At 41.4% G+C, this 18,046-nt stretch overlaps 1 protein-coding gene across 4 annotated transcripts in view; it reads left to right on the top strand.

Moving 5' to 3' along the window:
* The first annotated feature begins 937 nt into the window (after positions 1 to 937).
* The window catches only part of EEFSEC (eukaryotic elongation factor, selenocysteine-tRNA specific), a 162,042-nt gene continuing 144,933 nt past the window's right edge, over positions 938 to 18,046 (top strand). For 2 of the 4 annotated variants that reach the window (XM_081851008.1, XM_081851009.1), the window contains exons 1-2: positions 938 to 1,030; positions 2,545 to 2,957. In XM_081851008.1, coding sequence (XP_081707134.1) covers positions 2,648 to 2,957 — 310 coding nt within the window. In that variant the 5' untranslated portion in view covers positions 938 to 1,030; positions 2,545 to 2,647. Of the gene's footprint in view, positions 1,031 to 2,544; positions 2,958 to 5,338; positions 5,396 to 18,046 lie in introns of those variants that run through there. The other 2 variants (XM_081851007.1, XM_081851010.1) reach the window with 2 other exon arrangements.

Below are 18,046 nucleotides of genomic sequence, written 5' to 3'. Positions count from 1 at the left end.
AACACAACACAACACAACACAACACAACACAACACAACACAACACAACACAACACAACACAACACAACACAACACAACACAACACCACACCACACCACACCACACCACAACACAACACAACACAACACAACACACTGTTGCTGGTTTTATTTACAGCATGTTGATTTTATTTGCTTTTTATCTTATATTTTGGAAATATACATCCAGGTTTTTTTCTTCCTTTAATTTTTTGGGGGCCCTCCAAGAGAGTGGGGCCCTAAGCTATAGCTTGTTCAGTTTATACGTAAATCCGGCACACACACGCACTTAAGCATTACCCGGCTGTTTGCGCCAGTCTCCCTAACAGCGTGGGCAATCCCAGTGGGCAGCTTTGAGGCGCCCTTCTGGCCCCGCTAAATTTCCTTGTGCAGACCCCCAAAATTTGGCTTGTTCCTCTCAAGCCATTCCCCCACAGACGCCTCTCTCCCTGCTTGGGGTCTCCCCCTCACCCCCCCCCCCCGGAAATGCATTTCCCACTAGCATTTCCAGGCCAGGTGTGGGTCGCCTTCATCCAGGCGCAGAAAGCGGGAGGGGGGTAGGGGCTTAGCAACCCCCCCGGCCGGGGAAACACAAAGGCCGGTACGTCTTGCCGCGCGCAGAGAAACAGGTAAAACTATCTCCGCAATAACTTATTTGCTCCCTCTCCCCTGCATCAAGCTCCGTCTCCAAGACAGGACGGGGGCGGGGCGGGGAGGAAGGAGGAGGCTTTGCTCTGGAGGACACCCTATTTCCCCCTCCCTTTCCTCCAATTTCCTTCCTCTCTAGGAATCCGCCTCTTTCGCTTGTTTTAACCCTCTGTGAGCCAAAAGCGGCGAACTCTCGCTGCCACTTACTTTCTCAGCAAGCGGGCGGGTGCATTCGCAGCGATACCGGAAGCGGAGGCAACGCGGGGCGGAAGAGGAGTGAGAAGCCTGCAGGGGGCGTGGGCTGGGGGCGGAGGGTTGAGTGAGTAGATTAGGGCAAGGCAAAGCAAACCGCGGGAGCGTGGCCGGTAAGCGAATTTAGGGCTGTATTTATTTGTTTGTGTTTGTATGTGTGCCTTAACTTCGGATTTTCCCAGGGATCAGGGGAATCCGAATTGACTGTAAAAAAAAGAAGAAAAGCCAAAACAGAAAACCATGAGGTTGGATGCTGCATCAGGGAAACGTCACGTGGAGGACACCCACAAAACTGAGGCTCAGGCAGCCTCCAGGGCACAGTCTATGCACACGAAAGCCCCGGGTGGATAAGCCCCATGGGAGTCCCTTTCTGCACCTCCAGGGTGGGAGGGGGGAGGAGACATGAATCATTGTAACACGTGAAAGAAAAACCAGCCCCCTTTTTTACCTGAATGGTAAGGGTGAAGGGTGGCGGGAGAGAAAGTAGTAAGGGTGTCTCCCCGCCTCCCGAGCCCTGACAGTGCACCTGAGGACGGCACTTCCCAATCTGGTGCCCAGCATCCCCCCCCCCCATTCCAGCCATAATAATAATGATAATGATAATAATAATTTATTTATACCCCGCCCATCTGGCTGGGTTTCCCCAGCTAGCATTTTTGACTGAAGTTTCATTTTATAGATTTAAGTGATTTTTTAAATTGTATTTTTAAACCACTTAGAGACTATTGTAGTTAAGCGGTGTGCATGTTGTTTAATTTAATAAATAAGAAACTTAGGAAGCCACCTTAGACTGAGACTGTGTACACACTCTTGTTTCCTTCTGCTCCAGTGCACCCACACCACTGGTGTTTGAAGACGTCTGTACATGTGACATCTTCCACACAATTCTTATCCTGCAGTTTCTTGGAAAATAATTTCCAGCTTCCACCTGGTTTTAAAGTGTAAACCGCAATTGTTTTGCGGTTAGGCTGAGGTGTGTACATTGCAGACCGCTGTTGCACAGGTGCGGATGACAGCGGATGCACAGATGACAACCTCATGAATAGGAGCTGAGGGGTTGCTTTACGAAAAAGACAATGGTGCATTGGGTGAAGACATCCCTGCCCCCTCTCTGCTGTGTACAACACCATGCAAATGTGACTTGAAGTGCAGCAGGGGGAAAGGAACTCACTGCATTTTAGCCACTAATGTGTACACAGCCTAGATCAGACCATAAGTCCCTCTAGCTCAGTATTATCTATTCAGACTGCCAGTAACTTTCTGACAGGTGACATTCCCAGCCCTACCTGGAGATGCCAGAGCCTGAACCTGAGAATAAAAAGATTCTCCACCACTGAACTATGGTCCTTCCTCTAAGAGGAACTCCAAATGGTTTGTGCTACAGTCCCCGTCATCCTTGGGCCATGCATTCTTGGGCTGTTGGGAAAGGCCAGTCTAGGTTATGTTGTGTGCATAGTAATGTGGCATTTCATTTTAGAATATGGAGAGAATGTAAGGTAATTTGTACAGCTGGGTGTCATTGGGGAACTGCTTTGTATTCAGGATCCTTATAGCAGAGCGAAGCAGAACTTCCTACTCATTCCCACAGCTCACCCACCACTTTTAAAAATTATTGTTTGTTTTACAGTTTCCTGCGATTGGAACAGTCCCAACCTGGCCTGTGTTGTCACAGGGGTGGTGTTGCAAGCAGGACTGTCTTGAAAGAGAAAAGAACTGCTTTCAAGACATCCATGGCCGGTGCAGCTGCTACTCCCCCTGTCCCAAAGCCCAGCACCTCTCATCGACTGAATATAAATGTTGGTGTTCTGGGCCACATCGACAGTGGCAAGACTGCTCTCGCGCGGGCCCTTAGCACTGTTGGTTCCACTGCTGCCTTTGACCGAGCCCCGCAGAGCCGAGCTCGGGGAATCACCCTGGACTTGGGCTTCTCCTGCCTCTGTACAGAGTTGCCTCCACACCTGGGAACCGAGCCTGGCGAGCTCCAACTGACCCTGGTGGATTGCCCAGGACATGCCTCCCTTATTCGCACCATTATTGGAGGTAAGAGGCAGACAGAAGCAAAACTGCCAGGGGTGGGTGGGTTGCCTGCCTGTGCTCTGCGAAGACTGTATACTCATTTACTGATTGTGGTAGAGGACTGGTTCAACCTCCTTGTCCCCCTCAGCTCAAAGCTCCCTGTCATTCCACCACTTACAGAGACAGAGTGAGCAAGCAAGCAGAGGCAATCATTTGCATTTCTTCTTTCTGGTTGCTTGGCAGGACCTGCAATAGCAAACCTTCCTCGCCAAGTGGTTGGAGGAAGTTGCTGTGCCGTTGTTTTTGCAGGAGCCGTTTTGCCCTCGTGATGTTATGGTGGAGAGGGTTGAATGTGTGGCTTGCTTGCATGCCTGTGCAAGGAAGGTAAATTGGGTATGGGTGGGAGGACTAGGCTTTTCTCCCCAATGTGCTCCTGTTAGTGCAAAAAGTTGCCCTCCACCACACACTTGGTAGTCAAATTGGCATGTGAGGTTCTCACCACGTGTAAAAGTGAAGCACATTTCTCTCTTTTTCAAAAATAGAGCATAGATGATGGCTGGCTGTGGATGATAAGAACAAAAAACAATTGCAATTAAAATAATTTTAAACTTAATGTTTAATGTACTTGTATAGTTCCTTTCCTTGTACAAAATAGTGTTTTGTGACTGACAGCAAAGGAAATTGTGCCTGAAAGCTCTCCAGTTACTATTGTGAGTGTGTGTTTTTCCAATTCATTCTGTTTGGCAGGTTTTAAGATGCACAGTTTAGGGTAGCATGAAAAATGTCCTGAAAGTGAATTTGGCTGCATTTCCCACATTCGTTATTTGCAAGGTGCCCTGCTAAAGGCAGAGGGATAAATTGTTCTGGGATTGTGGCCTTGATCCAGCAGTTTTCATTCATTCATTCATTCATTCTGCATAAAATGATTAGTAAAGGTAAGATATTGTTCTGCCTAGTAATTAATATTGTCTAGAGAAGCACTCCTCAGTGTTTCGCCTTTGAAGAATTGTATTTGTTGTTGTGTCTGGCCTTCTTCATGGTGGCACCCTGGTTTTGGACCTCCATGCTCCTTGATACTCATCTGGCTCCTCTGTTGTAGCACTTTCGTTGCCAGCTAAAAACACGGATGATTCAGTCAAGTGTTCAGCCCTTTTCTGAAATTTACTCATCTGTGAGGGGTGATGTATGATGTGGTTTTATGTATTGATCTTTAGTGGGTTTTCTGCTACCCAATCTGCTATTCCGGCAAGAGGGCAGGGTGCAAATAAATGTGGCACCTCAGTAAAATGTGGCACTTCAGTAAAATGACTACTTTGATCACAGACACAGGTGGAGCAACCAGAGATTTAAAAAATTATATTTACATGCATATACAGGTTCTGGATGTTTGTTTGTTTCATTTATTAGTGGCTTGCCGTGAAAAATCCTGAAGCAATTTAACAATAAAAATATCAACAATAAAAGTTTATTTAAAATACAGACTTGGATAAAAATCTTCACTTAAAAGGCTTGTTGGAAAAGGAAAGTCTTCAATTGGTTCTGGAAAGATAATAGAGATGGCACCTGTTTAAAAATTATATTTCCATTTCAGTCCTGGTTCTGAATGACACGATCTGTTTTGCAATCTGTATACCAAAGCTGATCAGTGTTGTGAAACATTTTTGATAGGCACTTCATCAAATGCAGATTGCTGTTACTTCATTGGTGGAAAAAGGCCTGCTTAAATGCAGATGCCCGTAATCTGATGTGCCTTATAGAGAAATAGCTTGTTTGGTTTTCAACGGGATGTCAAGATTGTTTATTTTGCATATAGAACTAAAGGTTCTTTGTTTTAAAAGGTTTTTGTGTATAGGTGTTCAATCACATTCTCACACAAGTTGGTTGAATTGTATGAATGCTTCTCAGGGTGGCAGTTTCTTTGCTTGAAGTTTTAAACTAAAATTATATCCGATAAAATAATGTTGTGTCAAGATAGTTTTGCTAAATGAATTTTGTATAGCAGGATCAATCCTATTATGCTGGGCAATATCTGACCTTGTAGGTACTTTGCAAGAGAACACACTAAAACTTAAGGATAAAACTTTTATGTTTTAATAAATGCAGAATATTTGAACAGTAACAAAACAGAAGAGGAATGGAAGATGGAAGTCATATTTCATTCTCTGTGCTTACATTTTTCTTAGAGACTTTGCCCTTGAAAACAAAGCATATCATGTTTTAAATCAAAATAATTTTTTACCTACATGCTAGGAATAGAGAATGCTACAGATCGTTCCACCCCTGACATTTCTAAAAGGTTGGGCGGTAAGATTAAGTTGGTAGTCAAGGTTGGATTTAAATGGTGGGTTTGGACTCCAGTTTCCTCTTCACTGCATGTCTATCAAAGTTTTTTGTTTGTTTTTAAGATACACTTTAAATGGCCAGTGCTAAAGTGTATTCCAAGACCAGGCATGACTGTCAAGGTAAGGTGTTCTAGCCAGTCCCATTTTCATAATTGTTCTGCACATTCTTGCAAAATGTCTGCATCTCTCCAATTAGGTGCTGAGCAGTTTCTGCTAGAGTTCAGTGATAGGGGAAGCCTGCTGAGAGGTTATACAAGTTAATCTTTCAGAGGAAATCCAATCCCCATATTTTATTTTAAGGCCACTCTGCGTAGCAAAGTAGTTTAACAAGTAGCAGATTTTTTACTTGCTGATAGTTAATTTCATGCCCTACAAAGGGTCAGCGCACTAATACAGGAGAACATGATTACTTCACCTTACCCTTTCTTCCCTCCTGCCCCCCACACACAGAGCACTGCCTGCGGAACTGTTTGTTTTAGGTTAAACTGTTTTTAAGATGCCCGTTGTTTTTGCTGACTTTGTATTAGCCGAGAGAGTTTCTGCAAGAGGAGATCAAGAATATATATTGCCTTTTGTTCTTCATGGAAGTGCGAAAGTCGGAATAGACTTGCAGTGTTTTAATTCGAAAGCTCCTGCTTGATCCAGATTGTCTAAACCTGTGGGAGGAACGGAGACGAACTTGTAGTTTTGTAATTCCTTACACTTGTCTGAACCTTTGACCTTTTTACTTTTGACCGGAGCTTCATTGTCACCATTTGTCCCTGCAGCTCGTTTCAAAGACGGCTGCCTACAAGTGTCTGTTTCCACTTTGCTGCTGTGTTCTTTTAAGGAAGGGTATTAATTCATACCTGATACATTGAAGGGCCAAGACTTTTGAACTCTTGCAAGGGTTGGTGGGGAGTGGCGGGGAGGAGGAGAAGCTGAATACAGCAAACGTGGATTTTGCTGATGCAAATAACTACTGTTAAAGTCATGGAAGATCAAGAAAATTGTGGAGTTATTACTACTGCCTCAGTCCCCCCCCCCTTATTTATATTATTTGTAAGATTACCATAGTAGGCTTCCTGGTTTTATCTAAATACTTGCGTTCAGCCTATCGAACTGTCCTCCCTAATCAAATCATTATTGGCCCACATATCCAATCATTTATAATTAGGGTGTTAGAAATGATGGAATCGTCCCCCTCACTCATACAGAGAAGGGCAACAGCTGATCTCGTTCTTCTTTTGTAGTTAGCATCATGATGAAAATCGCCCATCTTAGGCTTCTTTTTTGCATTTTCAGCATAGACTAAATTTCTACAGGCTACTGGAACTGTAAAATATGTCTCATGGAGAAGGACCATAGCTCAGTGATTGAGCATCTGCCTTGCAGCCTTGCATGCAAAAGGATCAGAGCTGGGAAGAGCTACTACCTGAAACCCTGGAGAACAACAGCCAATCAGAATAGACAGTACTATGCTAGATAGATCAATGGTCCAAATCAGTAGAAGGCAGCATATCTATTGTCATCTGTAGAAGAAATGGGCTAGCAAAATACAGTGCTACCTTGGGTTACATACGCTTCAGGTTACATACGCTTCAGGTTTCAGACTCCGCTAACCCAGAAATAGTACCTTGGGTTAAGAACTTTGCTTCAGGATGAGAACAGAAATCGTGCTTTGGTGGTGCAGCGGCAGCGGGAGGCCCCATTAGCTAAAGTGGTGCTTCAGGTTAAGAACAGTTTCAGGTTAAGAACAGACCGAGGTACCACTGTATTACCTTTGAAAACAAAATGGAAAAAATCATTTTAAAAAGGTCTGAAATTCTGCTAATGTGCCATTTGACATTTTCAAGGCGTTTATTTGAAACAAGCTCAGTGTGCTTCTGATTGGAGGCAGATCGATGTAGAGAACTGTTGGAAAAAAGAGAAATAAACATGTGCATTCCTCTGTAGGACCAAACTAGTTGTTAGGCAGCAAACACAGGGCTTAAAAATGGAGTCACTGTTTATTTCCTGAAAAACAGTGTAGAAGGAGTGTGATTTTTCAGGTGAGTGATAGCATGTGTCCTTAATTCCCTGTGCCTTCTGCTTTTGCCTTCCATGTACCCCTTTCCCAAATTGACTTGTTCTCAATTCACTCTTTGTCATCTAAAATTGAGGAGACTGCAGAGGGAATGTGACAGGCAAGGAAGTGGTCAAGCACCCTACTTTGCCAGTTTTCTCTGTGGAAATCATAACTCACTCCAGCTCATGTTTTCTGCCAGTCGCTTAGTTCAGTCCTTTTTGCAATGAAACACCTCTTCAAGAGTGCAGTTCTAAATGCATTTACAGGGGAGTAAGCCCCAGTGAATGAACAGCAGTGAAACCTGTTTCTGAGTAATCACACATAGGCTTGCTCTGCTCTGTTGCAATCTTGTGCAGAGACACTTTTGAGTAAGCAGGCTGTAAAATGCATTTCCCATTTATCAACACTTTGGTTGGGCCAGAGTTTCTGTTTTGCGTTTTGTCTGTTTTTAACTTGTAATACATATTCCTTGCTGCCTAAAACAAAAATGGATGAATATATAGAAATCTACTGTTGGCATTACTCATTTACCTTTAAAAAGCATACAAAATCCCTCTGCTCAGTATGCTAGTGCACAAGAGGGCAGTGTTTGCTTGCAAAGTAGGATCTTTAGGATAGATGTGTAGGGTAACAGGTCACTGAATTAGAATTGGGAGAAAATAAAATGAAGGGCTGCATAGCTTGAAGTTCAAACTCTAATTCCGGTTCTCCTTATCAATGACCCCCACCTCCCTTACTTGATTTAAAACAAAAAGTGGAGGACACTCTGTCTGCTGAATTTCCTCTTTAAAGTATGCTGTTAACCTTGTCTGGAGTCCAGGCACCTCTCTTTTCATGGGAGAAAGAATCATGTCTTATGCTTCATTATGTAAATACTAGGTAGTGTGACTACTAAGTCACTTCTAAGTCTACTAAGTCACATTCAGAGAAGACTAATTGAAATCAGTCAACCTAAGGTAGTCATTACTAACTTAATTCCGTTGATTTGAATATGTCCGGGTGCAAAAATATTTGTTAGTTAGGAAAATAAATCGGCTGCTCTTCTTTCACTTGCAGATAAGGGGTCCATATGTTTAATATATGTTTATCTGAGGGTTTAATATATGTAATATCTGATTTGTGAAATTGGTGCAAGTTGCAGCATTTAGTACAGTACTGTTGCATGCATTGATGTGTTAGGGAACATCCCCTTATAGTCATAGCAGAAATAAACAAAAGAGAGATAATTAAACACCATAACTCCCAATTGTCTTCTGACTCTCCGCATCGCCTCATATTGTGTTTTTGGTTCTAAGGCCTTCAAGTAAGCTAGCAGCGGCAGAATTTAGGAGTGGCATGATGACTGTAGTGTAAAATATCCTTGGACTTCTTACATGTTAAAACCATGAGGGGGAAGGGGGGAAGGGAGAAAACTGGAAGATATATAAATTCACAAGTAGTAATGGCCCCACTCTATTCAGTTTAAGAAGGATATTGATGCACTGAGACCCATCCAGAGGAGGACAACAAAAAGGATGAGGGGTTAGGAGATCAAATCCTTTGAGGAAATATTGAAGGAATTCTGTATGTTTAGCCTGGAAAAGAGATGATTGGGAGGTGACATGATAGCCATCTTCAAATACATAGACAGCTTTGAGGATCTTCCTTACAATCAAGTGGTATATCAGTTTTATGAAATGAATAAAATAAATATGTGAAGGACTGTCATATGAATCAAATTTGTTTTCCCTTGCTGCTCCAGGGCGTAAGACTCAATATAGTGGTACCTCAGGTTAAGAACTTAATTCATTCCAGAGGTCCGTTCTTCACCTGAAACTGTTCTTAACCTAAGGTACCACTTTAGCTAATGGGGCTTTCCGCTGCCGCCACGTCGCCACCGCCATGCGATTTCTGTTCTCATCCTGAAGCAAAGTTCTTAACCCGAAGTACTATTTCTGGGTTAGCGGAGTCTGTAACCTGAAGCATCTGTAACCTGAAGCATCTGTAACCCAAGGTACCACTGTAATAATAATAATAATAATAATAATAATAATAATAATAATAATATAACAACCAGTTTCAAAATACAAGAAAGGGTTTTAAAATATTTATTTATTTTCACTACCTGCGTGAAATATCTCTGGTTGGAAAATAATAATAAGATAATAATAATAGAATATAAAATCTTAGCTACAACAAAAAAGAGCACACTGAACACCCCCCTGTTTAAAAACTGAGAGACCCATACTACATAAGTCGTACCAATGGTCTGGTTAAGCAGAAATTTCTCCCCGGTGCTGAAAAGACCATACTGTGCTGTTGGACACATATCTAGAGCATGGCCTCTGAAGCAGATCTTAATACAGTGGTACCTCGAGTTACAAACGCCTCAGGTTACAAACGCTTCAGGTTACAAACTCCGCTAACCTGGAAGAGTTACCTCGAGTTGAGAACTTTGCCTCAGGATGAGAACGGAAATTGTGTGCCAGTGACGCAGCGGCAGCAAGAGGCCCCATTAGCGAAAGCACACCTCTAGTTAAGAACAGTTTCAGGTTAAGAATGGACCTCCGGAACAAATTAAGTTTGTAACTAGAGGTACCACTGTATTTGTGTAGGTAAATATGGAAAAGGCCAAACTATGGGAAGAACTTCCTGATGGTATGGGGTTGTTGTTTTTTTTAATAGAAGAATGGACTGCTTTGGAAGTTGTTGGACTCTCCTTCAGTAGACATTTCTAAGCAACATCTGGATGCCCTCTGAGGGAAGCTGTGGCAGCAAATTTCCTGCATCAGCAGGGAGACAGATTATATGACTTTTGAGATCTTTTCCAACTCTATGATTCTGCATTTGTTGGTGAAGACATATTGTCTGCCTTACTACAGTGTCTTAAAATGGCTATTCCAGAAGTCCCCCTCGTTAGATTCATTAAGTTAATTTGTGCCAAGTGCAAAGCATATCTGATTGCACTAAGATGTTTCTTATATACTCCAATAGCGTTTTTTTTTTTTTATAAATATTTATTAAGGTTTTTAAATATAAAACATAATAAACAATCTTACTTCTTTCACAACAATTTCATCACTTCTTTGGGCTCCCTCACGTCTCCCGCTCCCATTTACATCGTTAAAAATTTTTTTCCAAACAAATTATCAACTTGTTTACAATCTCATGTCCACTCACACATATAATCTAGCGCTTCTTCCAAAAAGTTTTATATTTTCTTTAGTCTCACTTATCATCAAATTTAAATCTAGTTTAGTGGTGACCAGTTTTTTATAATCTAGCATCCTTCTTAACATTCAACCAAATTACAATGTTTTTGTAAATACATCTTGAATTTCTCCCAGTCTTTCTCCAACTTCTCTTCTCCCAGATCACGGATTCTGCCGGTCATCTCGGCCAGTTGCATATAGTCCATCAGCTGCATCTGCCACTCTTCCAGTGTGGGTAGATCTTGAGTTTTCCAGTTTTTTGCGATGAGAATCCTTGCTGCCGTTGTTGCATACATGAAAAATGTTCGATCCTTCTTTAACACCTTCTGGCCGACAATGCCCAGAAGAAAGGCCTCTGGTTTCTTTGTGAAGGTATACTTAAATACCTTTTTCAGCTCATTATATATCATTTCCCAGAAGACCTTCACCTTAGGGCATGTCCACCAGAGGTGAAAGAATGTTCCTTCATTTTCTTTACATTTCCAACATTTATTATCAGACAAATGGTATATTTTGGCAAGTTTAACTGGGGTCATGTACCATCTATATATCATTTTCATAACATTTTCCTTCAGAGCATTACATGCGGTGAAGTTCAGCCCAGTGGTCCACAACCTTTCCCAGTCCTCAAACATAATGTTATGCCCAATGTCCTGTGCCCATTTTATCATAGCCGATTTAACCATTTCGTCTTGTGTATTCCACTTTAGCAGCAAGTTATACATTCTAGATAATACCTTGGTCTTTGGTTCTAACAATTCTGTTTCTAACTTCGATTTCTCCACCTGGAACCCTAACTTTTTGTCATTTTTAAAAACTTCTTTAATCTGAGCATAATGTAACCAGTCTCGCACCTTATCCTTCATTTTCTCCAAACTCTGCAATTTCCAATTGTCTCCATCTTTTTCTAATATTTCCCAATATTTTGGCCATTTGGCCTCCATATTGGGTCTTTTTCGGGCCTTGGCTTCCAGAGGTGAAAGCCACCTTGGAGTTTTATTTTCCAATAAGTCTTTATATTTTGTCCAGACATTAAACACTGCTTTCCTGACAATATGGTTCTTAAAGGCCTTATTGATCTTAACTTTGTCATACCATAAATATGCTTGCCAACCAAAAGCATTGTTAAAACCTTCCAGATCCAACACGTCAGTGTCTTCGAGAAGTAGCCAGTCTTTTAGCCAGCAAAAAGCTGCGGCTTCATAGTACAACTTTAAGTCTGGCAGGGCAAAGCCCCCTCTTTCTTTCGCATCTGTTAATATCTTAAACTTAATTCTGGGCTTTTTGCCCTGCCAGACAAATCTAGATATATCTTTCTGCCACTTCCGGAAGCACTCCGTTTTGTCCACAATCTGTAATGTTTGAAACAAAAACAGCATTTTTGGCAATACATTCATCTTAATAGCAGCAATTCGGCCTAACAAAGAAAGCTTCAATTTTGTCCAACTATCCAAGTCTCTCTTAATTTCAGACCAACATTTTTCATAGTTATCCTTGAATAGACTCAGGTTTTTTGCTGTTATGTTTACCCCTAGGTACTTTACCTTTTTAACCATAGTTAATTCTGTTTCTCTCTGAAACCGTTCTGACTCTGTGTCTGTCAAGTTTTTCCCCAACACTTTGGTTTTCTGTTTGTTTAATTTAAATCCCGCCACCCGACCAAAGTCCTGTATCAATTGTAATACTCTTTTCGTACTAGATTCTGGCTCCTGCAGGGTCAAAACTAGGTCATCTGCAAAAGCTTTAAGTTTGTATTGTTTCGCTCCGACCTGAATCCCTTCCACCAACCGGTCCCCTCTAATCATATTCAAGAGCACCTCCAGAACCGAGATAAATAACAAAGGGGAAATCGGGCAGCCTTGTCGTGTTCCTTTTTCAATTTTGAACTCTTCTGTAACCACATTGTTAACTATCAGTTTGGCCTTTTGTTCTGAATATATTGCATCAATCCCATTCTCAAACCCCCGTCCCACTCCCATTTCTTTCAAATTTCCCTTCATGAATTTCCAAGAAATATTATCAAAGGCCTTCTCCGCATCTATAAAAATTAACACTGCTTTTGTATTTATGTCTGTTTGCAAAAGTTCCAAAATGTCAATAATGTTTCTAGTGTTAGCAAACATATGTCTACCTGGGAGAAAGCCTGCCTGGTCTTTATGAATTACTTCATTAAGAACTCTTTTAAGTCTACTTGCCAAAATGTCTGCAAATATTTTGTAATCCACATTCAGAAGGGAAATGGGACGATAGTTTTTGAGTTGTGTCTTTTCAGTTTCAGATTTTGGTATCAGTGTGATAAAAGCTTCCTTCCACGATTCCGGCGCCTTCTTCCCTTCCATAATTTCATTGCAGACCTCCATCATTGGTTGGATCAAATAATCTTTTAATGTCTTGTAATACTTGGAGGTCAAGCCATCTGGCCCTGGAGATTTGCCCAGTTGCATGTTCTGAATAGCTTGTTCAATCTCTTGTTGTGTTATTTTGTTATTCAGGATTACTCTGTTTTTTTGTGACAACTTTGTTAGTCCATTTCTTTCCAAAAATTGTTTAATCTCAACCTCATCTTGCGGCCCTTGAGTGTATAATTTTTTGAAGTATCTCTGGAAGCACTTTCTAATTTCCATGGGGTTCTGAATGTTTCTTCCTTCAATTTCTAGGTTTGTAACTGTGTTTAATTTCTGTCTCTTCTTCAACTGCTAAGCAAGCAGTTTCCCACATTTATTCGCCGATTCAAAAGTTTTTTGTTTCATTAATTTAATCTTCCATTCTATTTCTTGGTTTATCAATTTGGAATATTGTGCTTGGTATAGTTTAATTTCTCTCAGAATCGGCTGTGACTTCGGGTTTGATCTTAATTTCTTCTCCAATTCTTTAATTTTCTGCAAGATCTTATCTTTCCTTTCATTTTGTGTCCTTTTCTTTACGGCGTTCTGTTGTATCAAGAACCCCCTCATCACAGCTTTGCTTGCGTCCCAGATAGTTCTTTTTTCCACCGTAGTGTTCATATTTATTTCAAAATAATCCTTCAGAGTTTTTTGGGCCTTCTTAATAATCTCCTGGTCTCTAAACAAGCTATCATTCATCTTCCATCTAAAGGAGCCGGTTGGCAAGAGTGTCATATCCATCTTCAGCGCGTTATGGTCGGAGCAGGTCTTTGGGCAGATTTCCACTTTTCTAACCTTGGGTGCCAGACCTCTAGTTATCCATATTTGGTCGATTCTTGTCCAAGTCAGCTGGGCTTCAGAGAAGAATGTTCCCTCTCTTCCCAGGGGGTTCTTAACTCTCCAAATGTCAATCCAGTCCATATTGTCAGTCATTTCAAAAAAGGTCTTTGGTAGTCTGCCGTCTTTTGTAACATTTTGATTTTGTGACTTATCCATGTTAGTCGATACGACCCCATTCATATCTCCCATCATAATGATGTTGTTGTAGTCCAGATAGTCCAGCATAATCTCATGCAACTTCTTGTAAAATTCCGATTTCCCATCATTTGGTGCATAAATTCCTAATATCAGGATCTTTTCTCCTTGATGTTGTATCTCAATTGCTAATATTCTTCCATGTTCATCTTTAAATAAAAATTTAGGTGACAGGCTCTCTTTTGCATATATCACCACTCCTCGCTTCTTTACTCTGTCCGAAGATATAAATTCTTGGCCAAGTCTTTTGTTTATTAACACCTTTCTATGGAGCCTAGTCACATGTGTTTCTTGTAAGCAGATAATGTCCAGTTGTTCTTTTTTTAATATATGAAAAATTTTCCTCCTTTTTTCCGGGATGTTACAGCCATTAATATTCCAACTCAAAAGTTGCAGAGACATCCTGAATAAATCTGGTTATTTTTCAAGGGGTGGTACCTTGTTCAAAGGATCTTCAGGGTCCAAGGGTGCAGTTGCCTCTGGTGTTTCAGGCCCTGGAAGTTGGTCAATTCCTTTGTGAAGGTCCTCTCCGTATACGTTCAGAAATTTATCTCTATCTTCCAATGTTCTGATTTTGATCTTCTTCCCTCTAAAGGTAAAAGATAGTCCTTGAGGAAATTCCCACCTAAAGATGATTGAATTCTTCCTTAGTAATCTTGTCAACTCCAGATAGTTAGATCTAAGATCTAACAGTTGTTTAGGGATATCCTTGTAGATCTCAATTCTTTTGTCCAAAATGTCCAGTGACTTTCCGTAGTGTAGGCCCAGAATCTTGTCCCTTTCCTCCTTTGACCTCAATGTTATCAAGCAGTCTCTGGGCTTCTATTTCTTTATAAGTCTTCCGAGCCTAAAAGCTGAAACAATTTTAAAATCCTTTTCCTCTAGACTCCAAAATTTGGAGAATTCTTTGGTCAAAAACTCAGCTAGGTTGCCTTCTTCCACTTCTGGTATTGCTCTTATCCTTAAATTGCTCTCCCGGTTCCGCAGTTCAATCATAGATAGATAGGTCTGGTGTTCACCTACTTGCTTGCAGAGTGGTCTTACCTCTTGTTCTAAATTTTCAAGTTTTTGGCTGGTATCTTCAGCCAATTTCCGATTTTCCCCTGCAGCCTCCTTCAATTCTCCAATTGCTTGAGTATTCTGTGCAACTTGTCCAGATAGTTTATTTAAACATTGAGTGTTCTGGTCAATTTTATATGTTTGCTCATCGGCCTTCTTGTCCAAAGATTCTACTTTCTTGTCCAGAGATTCTAATTTTTCGAAAATTTTCTCTAAAATAGTAGTGCTTGCCCCTGAGGCCATATCTTCAAATTGTAATTCCTCAGTTTCTCCCTCCCCTGCCCGTGGCAGAGAGGCAGCTACCTCCTCAGAAGGCAAAGTAGGCACAGATGATCTACGTGCCTGTGAGGCTGCGGTTAAAGTTGTCAAAGTTGTTTGTTTAGTTCTTCCTCTCCTTCTTGCACCACTCATTCCAAAGTTATCTAATAGTCAAGGTCAAGCTGAGTTGTTCCCATGAGAAAGCAGCGGCCCAGATGGTAACAGTCAACAGAGGGCCGGGAAAAGGAAAGTAAAATAGAAGTCACTGCTATAAATCCCAAGTCCTCTAGGGGGAGTTTAAAATATTTCAAGGAAGAGATCAATTTCAGTTAAAATAAAGTCAAATTTCTAAGTCCAAGAACCTTCAATAAAAAAAAAAATTTCCAGCAGAGTTAGGGTTTAATACAGCAACAGTGTTTCAAATGGTGCAAACTAGTAGTCCAAATGCCTCAAAGTAGCAAGTTCAGACTCTCTCAGATTGTTTCAAAGTTCAGATTCAAAGTATCCAAACTGCAAACTGCAAACTGACAGCTCAGTTTCTCAGGCAGCTCCAACTCCTGGGGTTTTTAGTTAAAATGTAGCTCCAAAAGAAGAAAGATATCCCCATGCAGCTAAAATTCATAAAGTCCAGTGCATGAAATTGTTATTCCACTTAAAATAAAGTTCAATGGGTGCTCAGATCAAATAGTTTAAAAAGTCTCTCTTTGCCTCCACTCCTCCAGCTCTTTGCGTTCAAGTTCAACAGGAGCGGAAGACGGACTTCCTGTTTTTCGTCACTCCGCTTTCAGCCAAATTTAAAGCTTTAAGGTTCCAAATTGCATACAGTCAATTATTTACTCACGGGTTGTTGTTTTCAAAGCAAGAATTTCAGGAAGAAAGGTCAGCGCTCACTGGCAACAGCTACGCGGCTTCACTCCGCCGATTGCGGAACGACCCTCAGCGCCGCAGCCTCCTCCGCGATCCGGAGCCCCTTACGGGGTTCCTTCAACGTTTTGGGGACCGCAGGCTTCTGCCACCTGCGGGTTTCCGTTGTGGGTCTCCGCTTTCGCCGTAGCGGACGACCCTTTCTCGGACGGAGCTCCCTTCCCGGTTAGGAAAGGGCAGCCATTACCCTTCGCGCCGCCTCCGGACTACTCCAATAGCTTTTAAAGTACAAACTGAGTATGTGTTTAATATAGTATACCTCCAGAATTCTGTCTAATATAGTAGTAATTATATTATTGTTATTCTACCCCCCCCCCCATTACAGATAATTCCAACAGGATCTAGGGGCACACTTTTCCTTAAACAGAGTTTTCTAGGCAGAGATCCAGCTTTTGGGCCTGTTCTTATGTAGACGGCATTCCATAATTTGGATTATTTGTTGCTCCTTTTTTTACATTTATTCCAGATTGCCTACATTCTTGTTTCCAAGAGACCTCCATTTTGAGACAGCCATGAGCAAGCCAGGGAGAGGAGAATCAAACCTTCTCAGTGATAATTTTCAGTTGGCTTCTTGCATGTATAGTGTACCTTGGATTGCATCCTATAATGGAGAAAATTGAGTGAGATTCCTGCAATGAAAAACAAGAACAGCCCAGAGGATAGATATGATGGGAAAGATATTGTATATTCTGTGAGAAAATGTTTTCTGTGCTGTCTGTAAATTTCAGACTAAATAGCCATTCTGAAGTGCCGCTTTTCTAAACAGTTTGCTTCCGTAAGCAATACAGGCAGAGTAAATACCAATAATTCCCGTTCCCCATGTTCTTATCTGCACTTCTACCAAAATGTTCTCGCGCAGCCTATCTAATCTTTTCAAGTGAACATCAAATGATTAGTGTCGGGTCCCAATTTGAATTATGATTTCTGTTTCAAACCCAAGCTGATTAGTTCTGTGTTAGATTGTGATTATCAGCATTACCAGTATCTGGCGTGGCTGCAGCCCACCATAAGCATATTTGTGTGTTTGTGTGCAAGTGTAATACAAACAGGCACATGCCTATGACTATTAGAAGAGTTTGGTTAGAAACTACTGTTCGGAGGTATTTTACTATTACTGTAATATGAATTTTTGCAGATGGTGACTGATGTGAACTACAGGCTTTCAATCTTAGCAGGATTAGCACATCTCTTCAGCTTGCTTTCTGAAACACCCCCCCTCCCTGCGCATTGATAGTTTATTGGGTGCAAGCCTTTAATTTGGTCTTCTTCTTGGGGAAGCTGGAAAACGGAATCTCCTAAAGGATAATCTTATCTGTGATGCCCCAAAGAAGAAGTTTTTATTCCTGCATCTGCTTTCAGGTTATTCTTTTCTCTGGCTTTAATGAGACATCCTTTGATCTCCGGTCCCCTAATCTAGAGTAAGAAATAGGCAATGTTATTGAACCACCTTTTGCTGATGAAAGCACATGCAGGCTTTGGTGTCGCTCGGTGCTTTTTCATTCCAAGCTTTAATACGTTCGCTTGGAAGTAAGCTTCGTGAAGAACTGTTCCGTGGTAGCGTGGTTAGCATCGTACTGCTTGTCAGGCAGAAATGAAAAGCAGATGCCATTGGTTTATTTTGCTTTGCTTACAGATGGCAACCAAATAGGCAGTGCTGTTTTTCTAGAAAAAGAGGTGCTGCAACTCACTACAAACACCTCCCTCCTTCTCTTAGAATGGCAGTGGTGCCCACCTGAGAGTTGCCAGACATTTAGCAAATTCCGGCTGGGGAAAAAATTCCTGCTCATAGGCTTTGTAGAGCTTTCTATTCCAGGCTTGTAAACAGTTCCTTCTTTGGTTGCATGAATACAGAAAGAATCTTCTTTTGTAAGAA

The sequence above is a fragment of the Podarcis erhardii genome, assembly GCF_964252035.2.
Source record: "Podarcis erhardii genome assembly, chromosome: 2".
Taxonomy (NCBI): domain Eukaryota; kingdom Metazoa; phylum Chordata; class Lepidosauria; order Squamata; family Lacertidae; genus Podarcis; species Podarcis erhardii.
The sequence above is the reverse complement of the archived record's forward strand: the minus strand, read 5'-3'. Positions and strand labels throughout refer to the sequence as shown.